This window comes from Leucoraja erinacea, chromosome 12 (genome assembly GCF_028641065.1).
Source record: "Leucoraja erinacea ecotype New England chromosome 12, Leri_hhj_1, whole genome shotgun sequence".
NCBI classification, from domain to species: domain Eukaryota; kingdom Metazoa; phylum Chordata; class Chondrichthyes; order Rajiformes; family Rajidae; genus Leucoraja; species Leucoraja erinaceus.
Window position 1 is genome coordinate 32982147 of NC_073388.1, and position 13554 is coordinate 32995700.

A 13554-nucleotide genomic window follows, 5' to 3' on the forward strand; every position below is an offset into this window, starting at 1 on the left:
CTCACCTGGAAGGACTACTTTCTTTAAGGTCAAGCGTAGACTCAGTGACCATTTTGCTGAACACATGCTTGATCCACCAAGACCTATTGGATCTCCCAGTTGCTAACCATTTTAACTCCTCCACCCATTCCCATAATGACCTTTCTGTCCTGGGCCTCCTCCATTACCAGAGTGAGGTCACATAAATGGGAGAACAGCACCTCATTCCACTTGGGTTGCTTACAACCCAACTTTATGAACATTGAATTCTCCACATGAGTTAATTACGAACCACTCTTCCCCCACACCTCTGCCTTCTTTCCCCACACAACCCTTCCCTCTCTTGTGCCCCAAATTGACTCACACCTATTTTGCCCCTCTCCTTCTCATTCAACCTACATTCCTTCCTTGAACTTCGTAATTCATAACTCTTCAATTCTTTTGTCTCACACATTCGGTCTTTTTATTTCTTGCCTTCGTCCAACAATCTGCTTATCAAAACCCCCTTACAACTGTCTGAGCTTATTACATGCAAGGATTTGTCCCGGCTCTCCTCTTTTCCAAGTTTCTTCCAATAGAAGCAGGTGATTATTATTTTTGTTATTCCCCCTCTCCCCCCTCCCGAGATCGACAACAGTGCTTACCACGGTACAGAATATTTGACAAAAAACTTTTAAATGTGTTAAAATTTCAGGTGCTTCGTTTTTGTTTGTAGTTGGAAAAATGGTTAAGAAATAATCATAATATTTCCTGATTTTGCAAAGTCATGCAAATTATGTTTTGCTCTGGGAAAAAATCAGAGTATTTTGAAAGTAAGCGTTCTCCTTTTGACGTACATTTCATTTTGATTTGAATTTAGAATCATCAAACCATGACATTAATAAAGGGAGTATATGGTTGTGGAAACGTTACTTTTTAAAAAGTAAGACTTTCGAGAAATCTAAAATGCATTAGAAATATACATTTCAATGCACTGAGTCTCTTGCCCAGAGTAGGTGAATAGAGGACCAGAGGACACATTTAAGGTGAAGGGGAAAAGATTTCATAGGAATCTGAGGGGTACTTTTCCCACACAAAGGGTGGTGGGTGTATGGAACAAGCTGCCAGAGGAGGTATTTGAGGCAGGAACTAACCCAACATTTAAGAAACAGTTAGACTGATACATGGATAGGACAGGTTTGGAGGGATATGGACCAAAAGCGCGTAGTGTAGCTGGGACATGTTGGCGGGTGTGGGAAGTTGGGCCGAAGGGCCTGTTTTCATGCTGTATCACTCTGTGACTACATTATACCTCCACCATGCATGAATACTTCAAAATCAAGTGGTCGAGATTTATTGCCATATACTCAAGCATGAGCAAGTTACATAGAAACATAGAAAATAGGGGCAGGAATAGGCAATTTGGCCCTTCGCGCCAGCACTGCCATTCAATATGATCATGGCTGATCATTTAAAATCAGTACCCCGTTCCTGCCTTTTCCCCATATCCCTTGATTTCGTGACCCCCAAGAGCTAAATCTAATTCTGGAAAACATCCAGTGAATTGGCCTCCACTGCCTTCTGCGGCAGAGAATTCCACAGATTCACAATTCTGGGTGAAGAAAGTTTGTCCTCATCTCCGTCTTAAATGGATCCTTTATTCTTAAACTGTGACTCCTGGTTCTGGACTCCTCCAACATTGGGAACATTTTTCCTGCAGTTACAGTAAGGGTGAAAATCTAGCAGGCAAGCAGGATGCTTTCTCCAACCACCCCCATTTGAAGGCCACTAACTTCCACAGCCTCTACCCAGTGCTTGGTACCTACTTCCAGCAGCCACTGGTTGTCCTCCAGGATGCACCGAGCCGCAGCCTGGTCCATGCCGGTCACCAGGATGAATTTGGCACAGAGACTCTCACGGCAGCGGCGCAACGCTTCTTCCTCACCTTCAACCCGAGGCCCGGCCGCCTCCGACGGCCTGGGACTCTTGCATTGAGGCTGCTCCTTGACCGGAGCTGTGGCGAGCATCTCGCTAGCCCCGCAAACACTTGCCAGCCTCGGCTCCCCATCCGCATCTGCCCCCGCCGCTGCTTCTGATTCCATCCCTCCCTCCGCCCTGGCTCTCCAATCACCAGGTTGCTCAGAGCACAGCAGCGCCTCGTCCAAAGCTGAAACATGTCTAGCCAAAAAAGTGGGGGGGGGGGGGGGGGGGGGCTGGGTGCTGCCCCCCCCCCCCCCCCCCCCCCCCCCCCCCGGTTCCTCGGCCCATGTGTGAATACTGTTAAGGGTCATGTTATTAATTGTAAATTTTCTCTTTATATTCAACCTCCCAAAGTACAGTACCTCGTACTTGCTCGAATTAAACGCTTACCTGGCAACCTTCCTCACATTCTTAAACCCCAGCAATCTTTATGTCTTCTGAAAACCTATTAACCAATCCATCTACGTTTGTCCAAGTCATTTATAAATATCACAAGACACCAGAGGTCCCAGCACATATCCCTCAGAACTTCACTGATCACAAACCTCACGCCTGAATACTGTCGTGCCACATAATCCTCTGCCTTTTTTCAGTAAGCTAGTGCTACTCAGCAGGGGTTTAAACTAGAATGGCAGGAGGGTGTGCACAGGAGCAGCAGGTCAGCAAATTGAAGGGCTGTTGAGAAAGTGGAGGATATGATAAATAGGTCTCAAAGGAAGCCCAAGCAGGGAGAGGTTCATGAATATAGGAATAATGGAGTCCTGAAGTGTGTTTACTTCAATGCAAGGAGTATTGTGTGTAAAGGTGATGAAATTAGAGCCTGGATCGGTGCTAGCGATGTTGATGTTGTAGCGTTCACTGCTTATGATGTTGTAGCATTCATGGAATCCTGGTTGCGAGGGGACCATAACTGGCAATTCAACGTGCCTGGGTTTCAATGTTTTAAATGAGATAGAGAAGAGGGTAAAAGAGGTGGAAGAGTTGTTATGCTCAGCAGAGTCACAGCAGTACTCAGAGAGGACACACTGGAGGGTACGTCCACTGAGTCTCAAAAAAAAAAAGAAGAAATTACTCTTAATTCTATTATATTACAGGATTCCCTAAAGCCAGCAGGAGCTAGCAGATCAGATATGTAGACAGATTACGTAAGGATGCAAGAACCACAGGGTTGTTGTAGTGGTTGACGTTAACTTCCCCAATATTGACTGAGACTCAGGGCAAGAAGATTAGATGCAGCAAAATGTGTTAGGTATATCCAAGTAGGTTTCCTTAAACAGTATGTGGTTACTCGGTGACGATACTGGACCTTGTCTTTGGAAACTAGCCTGGTCAGATGACTGGTGTTGCGGTGGAAGAATTTGGTGATAGAGATGACAACCCCATAAGTTTTAACTGAAGATTGACACAAAACGCTGGAGTAACTAAGAGGGTCAGGCAGGATCTCTGGAGAAAAGGATTAGGTGATGTTTTGGAATCGAGACCCTTCTTCAGACTGAGAGTCAGGAGAGAAGGATACTAGGGGTATAAAAAAGTACAAAGAACAAATGAAAGAAAGATATGAAAAGAACAAATCAGCCAACTACGAGAAATGCTGCTCTACGACATCGCAAAGAACATTAAAGTGGATAAGTCCCCAGGGCCTGTTGGGAACTATCCCAGGTTATAGTGGGAGACAAGAGAGGAGATTGTGGGGGCTTTGTTGAAGTCACGATGCAGCTATATAGGACTTTGGTTAGGCCGCATTTGGACTATTGTGTGCAGTTCTGGTCGCCCCATTACAGGAAAGAAGTGGAGGCTTTGGAGAGGGTGCAGAGGAGGTTTAATGTAATGCTCCCTGGATTAGAGGGTTTCGGCTACAGGAAGAGGCTTGATAGACTGAGTGTTCTCTCGTGAATGTCAGCGGTCGAGGGGAGCCTTTATAGAAACATATAAAATTATGAGAGGCATAGATAGGGTAGACACTCAGAACCCTTTTCCCAGGATGGAAAAGTCCAATACTAAAGGGCATAGTTTTATGGTGATAGGGGGAAAGTTTAATGGAAATGTGCAAGGCAAGTTTTTTTTTTTTACCCAGAGTGTGGTGAGGGCCTGGAATGCATTTCCAGAGGTGGTGGTACCAAAGATATGATAGTGGCATTTAAGAGGCTTTTAGTTTGGATGTGCAGTGAATAGTGGGATATGGGTCATGCGCAGGCAGATAAGTCTAGTTTAGCTAAGCATGATGATCGGCATAAATATTGTGGGCCGAGGGGCCCATTCCTGTTCCATGTTCTGAATCCATCCGACCATGTCACTGTTAATCCTGTGCATCTTAATATTCTGGATCAGTCTACCATGGGGAACTTTGTCAAATGCCTTAATAAAATCCATGTAGGCAACATTCACTGCCCTACTCTCATCAATCACCTATTTCTGTCTCTCATAAATTTAAATACTTCTATCAGATATCCACTCACCCTCGATGCTCCTGAGTAAACAATCCAAATTTGTCCATACTCTAATAACTAATTCCCTCTAATCTGTCAGTATTGGGCATACACACTTCTACACCGTCTCGAGCCGAACAGCCTGCACAAATATTCCCAATGTGGCCGAACCAAAGATTTATAAAGCTGCACCATGATTTCTAGGCATTTACACTCAATGTCGCACAGAAACATACAGCAGCTAAATAATTAGATTAACTGTATCTGGCTTTGTAAACATTTATTCATAAATAACAAATTTGGACTTCAGAGATTATTTCCATGTACAGGAAGTACTGCTGACCTATTGAGACCTATTAACTCTAAGTTAACAAATACCTTTTTTTTAATGAAAGTATCATTAAACATTTAATTAAAACTCAATGAAATGAAGGCCATAAATAAATGAGTGACTGAAATTTATCTTCCAAATAACATAAACTTTTTAAAATACTTTACAAACTCTTTAATCATATAACCAAACATGGTTGAGTGAATTGCAGTTATTATCTGTAAATATTACTAGTAATAGATGAAAGTATATTTGGCAATTTTGTAAATGTTCTGAGGTGGATTTGTTTTCTTATTTGAATTTATTTCTGTGTTTAGTTTCAGATCAAAACCTCAAGAGCAGTTTGGATGCTATGGAGCGGCAAATTAAGCGTCTTGAAAATGATATCAAGCAATTTTCTGAAACAGATGATGAGCATGATAAGTTTGTGGAAAAAATGTCCATATCCTTTTTCAGGCTTTACATGAAAAAAATAATATACAGTATAAGTTATACTGATCACCATTTCTCATGATCAGTCAAGTAGAATGATTCAAGTTTGGCTTTATGAAACTGGACCCTGCAAACTAAGGTAGGTCTTTAGATCCAGTAAAGTTGGAACTAGAGAGATCTTCAGTTGCACAGTCAGAATATTCCAATGGCCAGTTTAAGTGAGTTTAGCAGATGTACTCTGGCAGTGTTTTGGGATGCTTTGCGATCAATGGCTCCAAACCAACTAAATCCATACAAAGAACGAAAAACAAACTGGTAGAGGAACCCAGTATGTCAGGCAGCATCTACAGAAGGAAAGGATCAGGACCCTTCTGCAGACTGATTGAAGTAGAGGGGGAGAAAACTGAGAAGGAGAGGTGAAGGTGGAACAATATCTGGTGAGTGATGTGAATATAGGTGGGGGGTGCAGGGTGATTGGCAGATGTGTGGAATAAGCGACGATGGCTATAGGTGAAAAGGAAACAAAAGGTATCAGATCAGGAAAGAAGAGGAAGAATGAAATATAAAGCGGGGGCTGAAATATTGATGGAAGGGCTACCAAGGGGATGGGGATAAAGCAGGGGGTAGCTATATTTACTAAATTTTGAAGACATCTTAAATGTCCTGGAGTGGAAAGCCTCATTTTGAGACCAGATAGACTGGAGACAGAGAAATTGAGAGTAAGGGATGGAGTCCCTGCAAGAGGCAAAGTGGGAGAAGGTGAGGTCCAGGTAGCTGTAGGGTCATTCGGTTGGTAGTAGATGTGCTCTACATTGGCAAGATTAAGCATAGACTAAACTAGGTGATAAATTGTTTCGATAAACACTTGCACTCTGTCTACCAAGGCCTGCTGGAGCTTCTGGTTTGCAATAATTTTAACTTGCCTTCCCATTTCCATACCCTTCTCTCTGTCCTTGGCTTCCCCCATTGCAAGAGTGAGGCATATGCAAGCTGGAAGAACAGTACCTCATATTCCACTTGGCTAGAATCAATAAATACCACACCCCACTTATCCCCCTTTCCCCTGCACCCTAACACTTCTGCATTTGGTATGCACAAATATCTCCCACTACCCCAGTTACTCTGCTCCTTCCCCTTTAAGCGTATGCTCATCTCCCATCCCTGTGTCCCACAATTCCCTATCATCTTCTTCCTTATCTAATATCCTTAATTCTACTTTGCACCTCAAGCCTTTGTCGTTTACTCCACCCATCTGCTGATCACCTCCGCCTCTCTTCTTAAGCTTTCTTCTCCTCAATCCGTTCAAAGAAGTGTCCCAATCCACAACGTCTGTCATTCCCTCCGCAGTTACTGCCTGACCCGCAGTTCCTTTTTTATTCTTTTGCTCAAGATTACAGTATCTGCAGTTTCTGTAAACACATACAATAGTATCTAAAAGAAACAGGGAACAACAGAGCGGCTGGTTTAAAACAAGGGGCTGTTTACCAAGAGACCAGTATTCCCAGCTAATGCCTGTCATTCTTGGAGGTTAACTTTAGAGTTGTGGTCAGCCGTATGGAATCTGAATTAGGTGTTAGCAACTCTGGGTACACAAGTGATTGTAGTAGACTCATCATTTACTGTTCGGCCAGAAGGCTAAACAGTCGTTACATAGTCATGTGACTGTGTAAATGACTTTGTGACAGTATTCTACCACAATCTGATGTAAATAAGCGATATAAAAGCCCAAGGTTGCAGTTATAAAACACAAGATCAATGCAGCCAACAGAACATGTAGCCTTTAACTGGTGTACCTCATGGTATGGAATATTCTGGCACCCTTACTCTAAAAGACTCATAGACTTTCTAAATTGTAATGTTTTGGAACTGATCTCAAAAATGTCAATACCAGCCTCCCATTACCTTAGCAACAGAGCACAGAATGCAAAAATGCATTAAATGCATTCATCTAACTTAAAGATCGGGTGCTGATAAGTAAGTCAGTACTGGTGCATTAATAGTACTGTTTCCAAAATAGTATTTCTGTTCATGTATTTGTATTATCAAGCTTTGGCAGTCAAATCATACAATATATGGACTAAGTTATAAAAATGTAAACTGAGGCAGGTAAAACGATTATTTCATACAGGAAAATAAAAAGCTGTATTTAACATTATGAAGTCATGGTCGTGTTGGATGAAAGGGAACATAGTATAATTTGAACATAAAAATAAGCAAGTCTGCTCTATCATTGGGAGCTGTGTTCTGCTGCTACATTAGAAGCTGAAGCAAGAGATGATCGTATAAAACAACAAAAAAATGTTGTTTTTAAAAGCACAAATATGATGAAGGAGCATTTCTTCTCTTTCTCATTGTCTCCATTCACTCTTGGATTATTGGTAGAATGCCTTAGTTTAGAGATATAGTCAGGAACCGGGCACTTCGGCTCACCTAGTCCGTGCCGAGCAGCAATCACCGTTTACTAGTTCTATCCTCCACACTAGGGACAATTTACATAAGCCAATTAACCTGCAAACCTGCACATCTTTGGAATGTGGGAGGGAACTGGAGCATCCAAAGAAAGCCTACACGCTCACATGAAGAACAAACCAACTCTGTACAGACAGCTCCTGTTGTCTCTGGCACTGTAAGGCAGCTTCTCTACCGCTGTGTCACTGTGCTGCCCAGCCTTTCTGATATGTTTCCTGTATAATCCAAGTGGCTACTTTCAAAAAGTGTTCCATTTGTTCTAAAACAAGGGTTCCCAACCTGGGGTACATTTAGCTGTAAATTTTGCCTACCCAGGGGGTAAATTTGTTGATTCTGGATTTGTACATATTTTTTCTCATTGACTGATTGTGTTTGGTTCTGGTATCTGTTCATCATTAGTTGTTCATAAAAAAGTGAAATAACATTGTTATGTGCTATTAAAGTTGCCAGGGGTAAACGGGACGAAACAGGTTGGGAACCCCTGTTCCTAAAGCTTTGAAATGTCCTGGACAGGACAGGTTTAGAGGGATATGAGCCAAACACAGGCAAGTGGGACTAGTGTAGCTGGGACATGTTGGTCAATGTGGGCAAGTTGGGTTGACTACACTGTATGACTCAATGACTCTCTGGTGAATCTTCTCTGCACCCTCAATGTATATTATGATGTTGACAGAGGCCTGCAGCATGCAACATGTTTGCTGCGTTTTCTACATCTTAACAAACAGTAAATTACCTCAAGAGCAACTCAGTAGCTGTAAATACTCTGGAATTCATCAGTTCATGAGAGTTTCTTTGCTCTCAGTAACATATTTTTCTTGATGCAGTAACTTTATTTTAAGTTTCCTCTTACTGTGGTCAATCATGTGGTTGTTTTAAATCTGGAGTTTATTGGATGGTCTGAAGCAAATATTTATGAAATGTAGATAGTGATCCTCAATACCTTTGGAAAAATTGCATTCTTTCCAGGTGCCTGAATTTACCCAAGATAAATTGATATAAATTATGAATCATGAAGATTAAAATCCCAGATTTTGGTTGCATGTTTGCATGTGGGTATAAATAAATATTAATGAAAAGTAGAAAGGTAAAGGTAAAAGAAAGGTAAAACCTTAAGGGTGTCTGAATTAATAATCCTGGTATCATAACATCACAGTGAGATACGGCACAGACATAGGTCCTTAGTTAATGCCGACCAACCATCCATTGACAATAATCCAGTGTTAATCGCATTCCGCCTACATTCTTAACAATTCTCCCCAGGTGTTACCACTCACCTCGATACTAGGTTTAATTCATACTTTGGGATGTGGGAGGAAACTGGAGTACCCAGAGGATACTCCAAATTATGCATGTGCCACTCACATGAGTCATGTAAATTCATGTACAACAAAACATTTTTGAAAACTTGGACTCCAGACAAGTTATCTCTTCCATTCTTCGCCAGCCTATCCAGGTTCTTTTGACTCTCAGGGATCATTCGTCCACCTGCCAGCCCATCTATTGCCTGACAATTAATGCAGACAGAATATTTGATGACCTCTATGTGAACTTGAAGGTAAGATTTTGATGGACATTGAGCCACAAAAGTAAATGTGAAAATGTGTAATCAACTCGAGCACCATGTAGTTTAGTTGGTCAGTTTAAGTGACTATGACGAGAATCTTTTATCACAGTTTTCAAATATTTAAAATATTAAAGATATTTATAAGTGCAGAATATATGCATTCGTGCACAGCAGCATTCAGTTCCTCATAAGGACAATTCAGCTTTGGATTTTAATCATTTGTGGTAGAAATGTTTGCTTTTGATGGCAGAAGGGCAGAAGTGATGTTGTTATGGAATTGCATGGAGAATGATCTGAACGTGTGCTGGAACAATATCAGTCTTGCAGAAAAGTACACAGGAGATGTCAGAACATAAATCATTCTCGGCAGAGAGAGCAGCTAGATCCATTGCAGTGTAAATGTGGTAATTAATGCCACCATCCTCTGCATACCTCTAGAGTTTAACTGGCATTTTAGGCTTGCATTTGTTTGGTGAATAAAATAAGAATATTGTTTTTTTCCAGTTAAAGACATGTTTCAAAATAAAACGGATCAACGTCAAGCAAATTTGAGCACTGAAATTATTTACGAGAGACATTATATTGCAAAATGTCAGTCCAGAGAATTTATAAATGAGAGAAGCAGGTTATTTTTAAGAGTTTAAAATGCTGTATATACGTCTGCTGGGACGCTGATTATTTGAAATTGTTGGTCTCTGAGTTAAGACTGGAAGGCTATAATGTGCCTCGTCGGAGAAGATGTTGTTCCTTGAGCTTATGTTGAACTTAATTCGACTGTAGGAGGCTAAAGGAAAAGAGGTTCAAGTGGGATTGAGGTAGAAAAGTGACAGGTAACTAAATTTGGGTCACATTCAAAGCTGGAGGTATTCTGCAAAGTGTTCACCCAAACTGCATTTGCATTCCGTATTGTAGAGGAGACTATCACATTAGCAACTGCTCTGAGTTTTGAAAAAAGGTCATTGGGGTTATCCCTAATTTTCCATCTGGAGATACAGCCTGACCTGCTGAATAATTTGTAGCATTTCTGTTTTTAATATCTGCAATATTTTGATTTTGTACAGAAATGTTGGCTAAAAATGTCTGACACCATTATCAGATAAGAGATTGTGCAACGTTGTAAATAAAATAGTTCACAGCAGGACTTGTCTTCCTCAACTGAGTTAATCAAGTTATCATTTTTATCTTTCTCAAAATGAACATGAATCCTAGACTGTGATATTGGCTTTGTTTTTGAATGGATTTTTTAACATTTTAATTATCAGTTTAGTTGTTCTAGCTGAGTCAAATGCATACAATTTGAAATTTATCTACATTGCTTCCTCCAGTCTGTTCTCTTGGTCAATGTGACAGTAAATTATTTAATTAAATTTTCCTCTATCAAATAAGTCGGTATGCCTTAAAATAAACATCAGAATAAAATTGCAAGCACAGTATGATGCATTTTACTACAGATTCCAGTAATATGTCTTCTCCCTGTGACCTAAAGAGTTTTCTCCTGGGGTCTGATTTTTTTCCTCATCACAAGACCCGGTGGCTGATAGGTTAATTGGTCACTGTTAATTACCTCGCATAGGTGTTAAGAGAATCGAGAGTTGATGGATATATGAGGCAGAATCTGTTGCAGGAACTAACTGGAGGAATGGGACTAATGCTAAGAGAGCAGGAATCTTGTATCAGATTTTCTTTGCTGTAAAGCTTAGAAAACCTAGAAACTGGAAAACATAGTTTCTAAATATAAAAGATTGTGCTTCTAACCATTGTTGAAGATATGAACGTTAACTGAAAATTAATAAAGCCTTATATTTTTAGCAGATTTTGCACAAAAAAAAATATTTTTGATCATCTTCTCTTCTTCTTGCGTATGGCGTGCACAGCCAAAAGTTGTAGGACAACTTGTTCTATTTGATATTATTTCATTGTGCACACCAGGTTGATTGCATTCGTCGAAACAGGGCGGGCCAAGTGAAGGTTGCAATCTCCCACCCCGTTTTTGATCATGGTCAAACGTTTGGCTGCTGTTTACGTACAATATAAATATATTTATCACCCAACCATGAAAATCTCACAATCCTGTCTATGTAATCTTAGTGGCTTCGGATGGAGAAAACCTGGTAGCATATTGTGATATTTTTTAATGATTGGTTTCAGAACAACTAATTTCTTTACTTTAGATTTTGATGCTAGATTGTATTGCATTGTTCCTGTTGGAGACAGACAAGAAGCATTCAATCAATTACAGCAAAACAGAGCAATCTCAAATTAATTTATTGTTTTCAATCTTGTAACAACTAGCGAGGATTTAATGTAGCCATCAATTCTGTTTATGTTTAAGCAATTTTACATGTTTATAACATATGAGTAGGTGACTAGCTAGGATTTTGTCAGAAATCTCAACTCTATTCTTATCAACATTCTCAAACCAGTCCAGAGTATGACTTCATCATTGACGCACAATTACTTTCTTACCTTACTTTCCCTGCTCTCTTTTTTTTTTTGCCACAAGAAAGAAGCTTAATATGAATATTTAGCTGATTCAAATTGTAATTTAACTTGACAAAGTTTCCATATTTTAGAAGTTGGGTCGTGAATTTAACGTGTACATGTTTGTTTGCACAGATATAGACTTACCTAAACTAGATCTAGACAGATTTATCTAAGTCCCATTTAATTTATGCATCCAAAACTGTCTATTTATCCTCTAGACTATCCATGTACAAAATATCGTCTGAAAATGTAGATTTCACAATCAAAGATATGTGATACTTGTAAGAAGGAACTGCAGATGCTGATTTAAACTGAAGATAGACACAAAAGGCATCTCGGGTCCGGACCCGAAATGTTACCCGTTCCTTCTGTCCAGAGATGCTGCCTGTCCCGCTGAGTTAATTCAGCTTTTTGTGTCCATATGTGATATTATCACAGCTTGAGTACCACCAACTGTATTTGATTGTAGTGTCGTTTACATACAACAGACATGAGTAACTTTGATGTCTCAGGGATGTTAGAGTGATATTATTTTTTTCCTTAAGCACTGCAGTTGGAGAGGGTAGGAAATGTGTTGTTAGGGACAGCAATCGTATTATTGTGGCAGGGTCCCTGGTGGTCAGATGTCTGATCAGAATCAGGGTGGGAATTGTTGGGCATCAAAGAATTGATGGCATTGAAAGAAAAAAAGATTTTGCCCATGGAGGCATTTCGAGCAGCTGACGATAGATGGTAACTAGCAAGCTTGGGGTCCCAATACACAGCTCTATTTTAACCTTGTTACTTTGGAACTGACCATTGATGAATGCTTCTGAAACAATGTACTCATATTTCCCTGCAATGTCCCAAAAGGAATCTTATATAAATGACGTCCCCTAAAGTGTGTCTGAAATTGAAACAGTATCTGATACATATGGACAGCTCAAAGTGCCAGTTTGGGATTCTCAAGTTAAGCAAAATAACCAGGAAATAGTTGTTGTCATGTTTCATACTGTGAAATGTGTACGTCAATAGCCCAGTGTTGATATAAGTACTCGTAATGCAACCTTGTTAGGAGTCCAGATGCAAAGTACATCAGTGCCCTAAAGATCAGGATCTTTGGTTTTGCCACTGCATTGTTGATGAATCCAGAATTAGAGTGCAGGATGAGATGTACTAGTATCTGACCTGCATCTCATTTTGACTTGTGCATTGCAAAGTGAAAGCATTGAAGGTAGCGACAAGTTGACTTGTGCACTGCCAGGAATATCTGGAAAGTCAAAAATCATCCATCAACCACATTTATCACCTCCAGTTAATATCTAAAGATCTTAAGGATGTTTTGGTGTCCCTTTTGTTTCAATTAAATTCATTATATTTCAATGAAATTCATTACACATTTTTCATTAAAAATAAAATAAACTATTTTTAATTCATGGCATTTTTTAATCAGCTTCTGATATTTGGCCTTGTGACTTCTTTACCATTCATCCTTTCATTGCAATAGGTTTTCTGTATCTTGCCTTTGGCCTTTCATTTTCAACTTTCCTAATTTAATTCATCACCTTTTAAGTCTTGCAGCCCATTGTTTTTGATGCTGTTTTTTCTTTTTCCTGAACTGTTTTATCATTCCCTCTGTTCTCTGCTTCCAACATGAAAACAGAGCTGACTTTGGTTCTTGAAATGATAACAAACCTTCTTTTCTCTTCTCTTAGCTAGCTTTTTTCGGATGTCATCCTGCCTCCTCAGTACAGAAAACAGACTGGCAATGAGCCCCAGGACTCTCGTAGGACAGCAAATAAGTTGTCCACTGAAGTGTATTTATATAGGTCATGTGCAATTGGTTAAAAACGAGTAGTACTGATACAAAAAGCACCTGATTGCTTCCACTCTCTCAGGCTTTTGTGACTCAACTTTATGTGACAGGGCAC

The 13554-nt window shown here is 40.1% G+C and overlaps 1 protein-coding gene across 3 annotated transcripts in view; it reads left to right on the plus strand.

Annotated features, from left to right (window-relative positions):
- diaph2 (diaphanous-related formin 2) overlaps nt 1–13554 on the plus strand; it is a 567387-nt gene that overhangs the window by 297964 nt on the left and 255869 nt on the right. For all 3 annotated transcript variants that reach the window (XM_055643895.1, XM_055643898.1, XM_055643897.1), the window contains exon 19: nt 5013–5136. In XM_055643895.1, coding sequence (XP_055499870.1) covers nt 5013–5136 — 124 coding nt within the window. The remainder of the gene's footprint in view (nt 1–5012; nt 5137–13554) is intronic.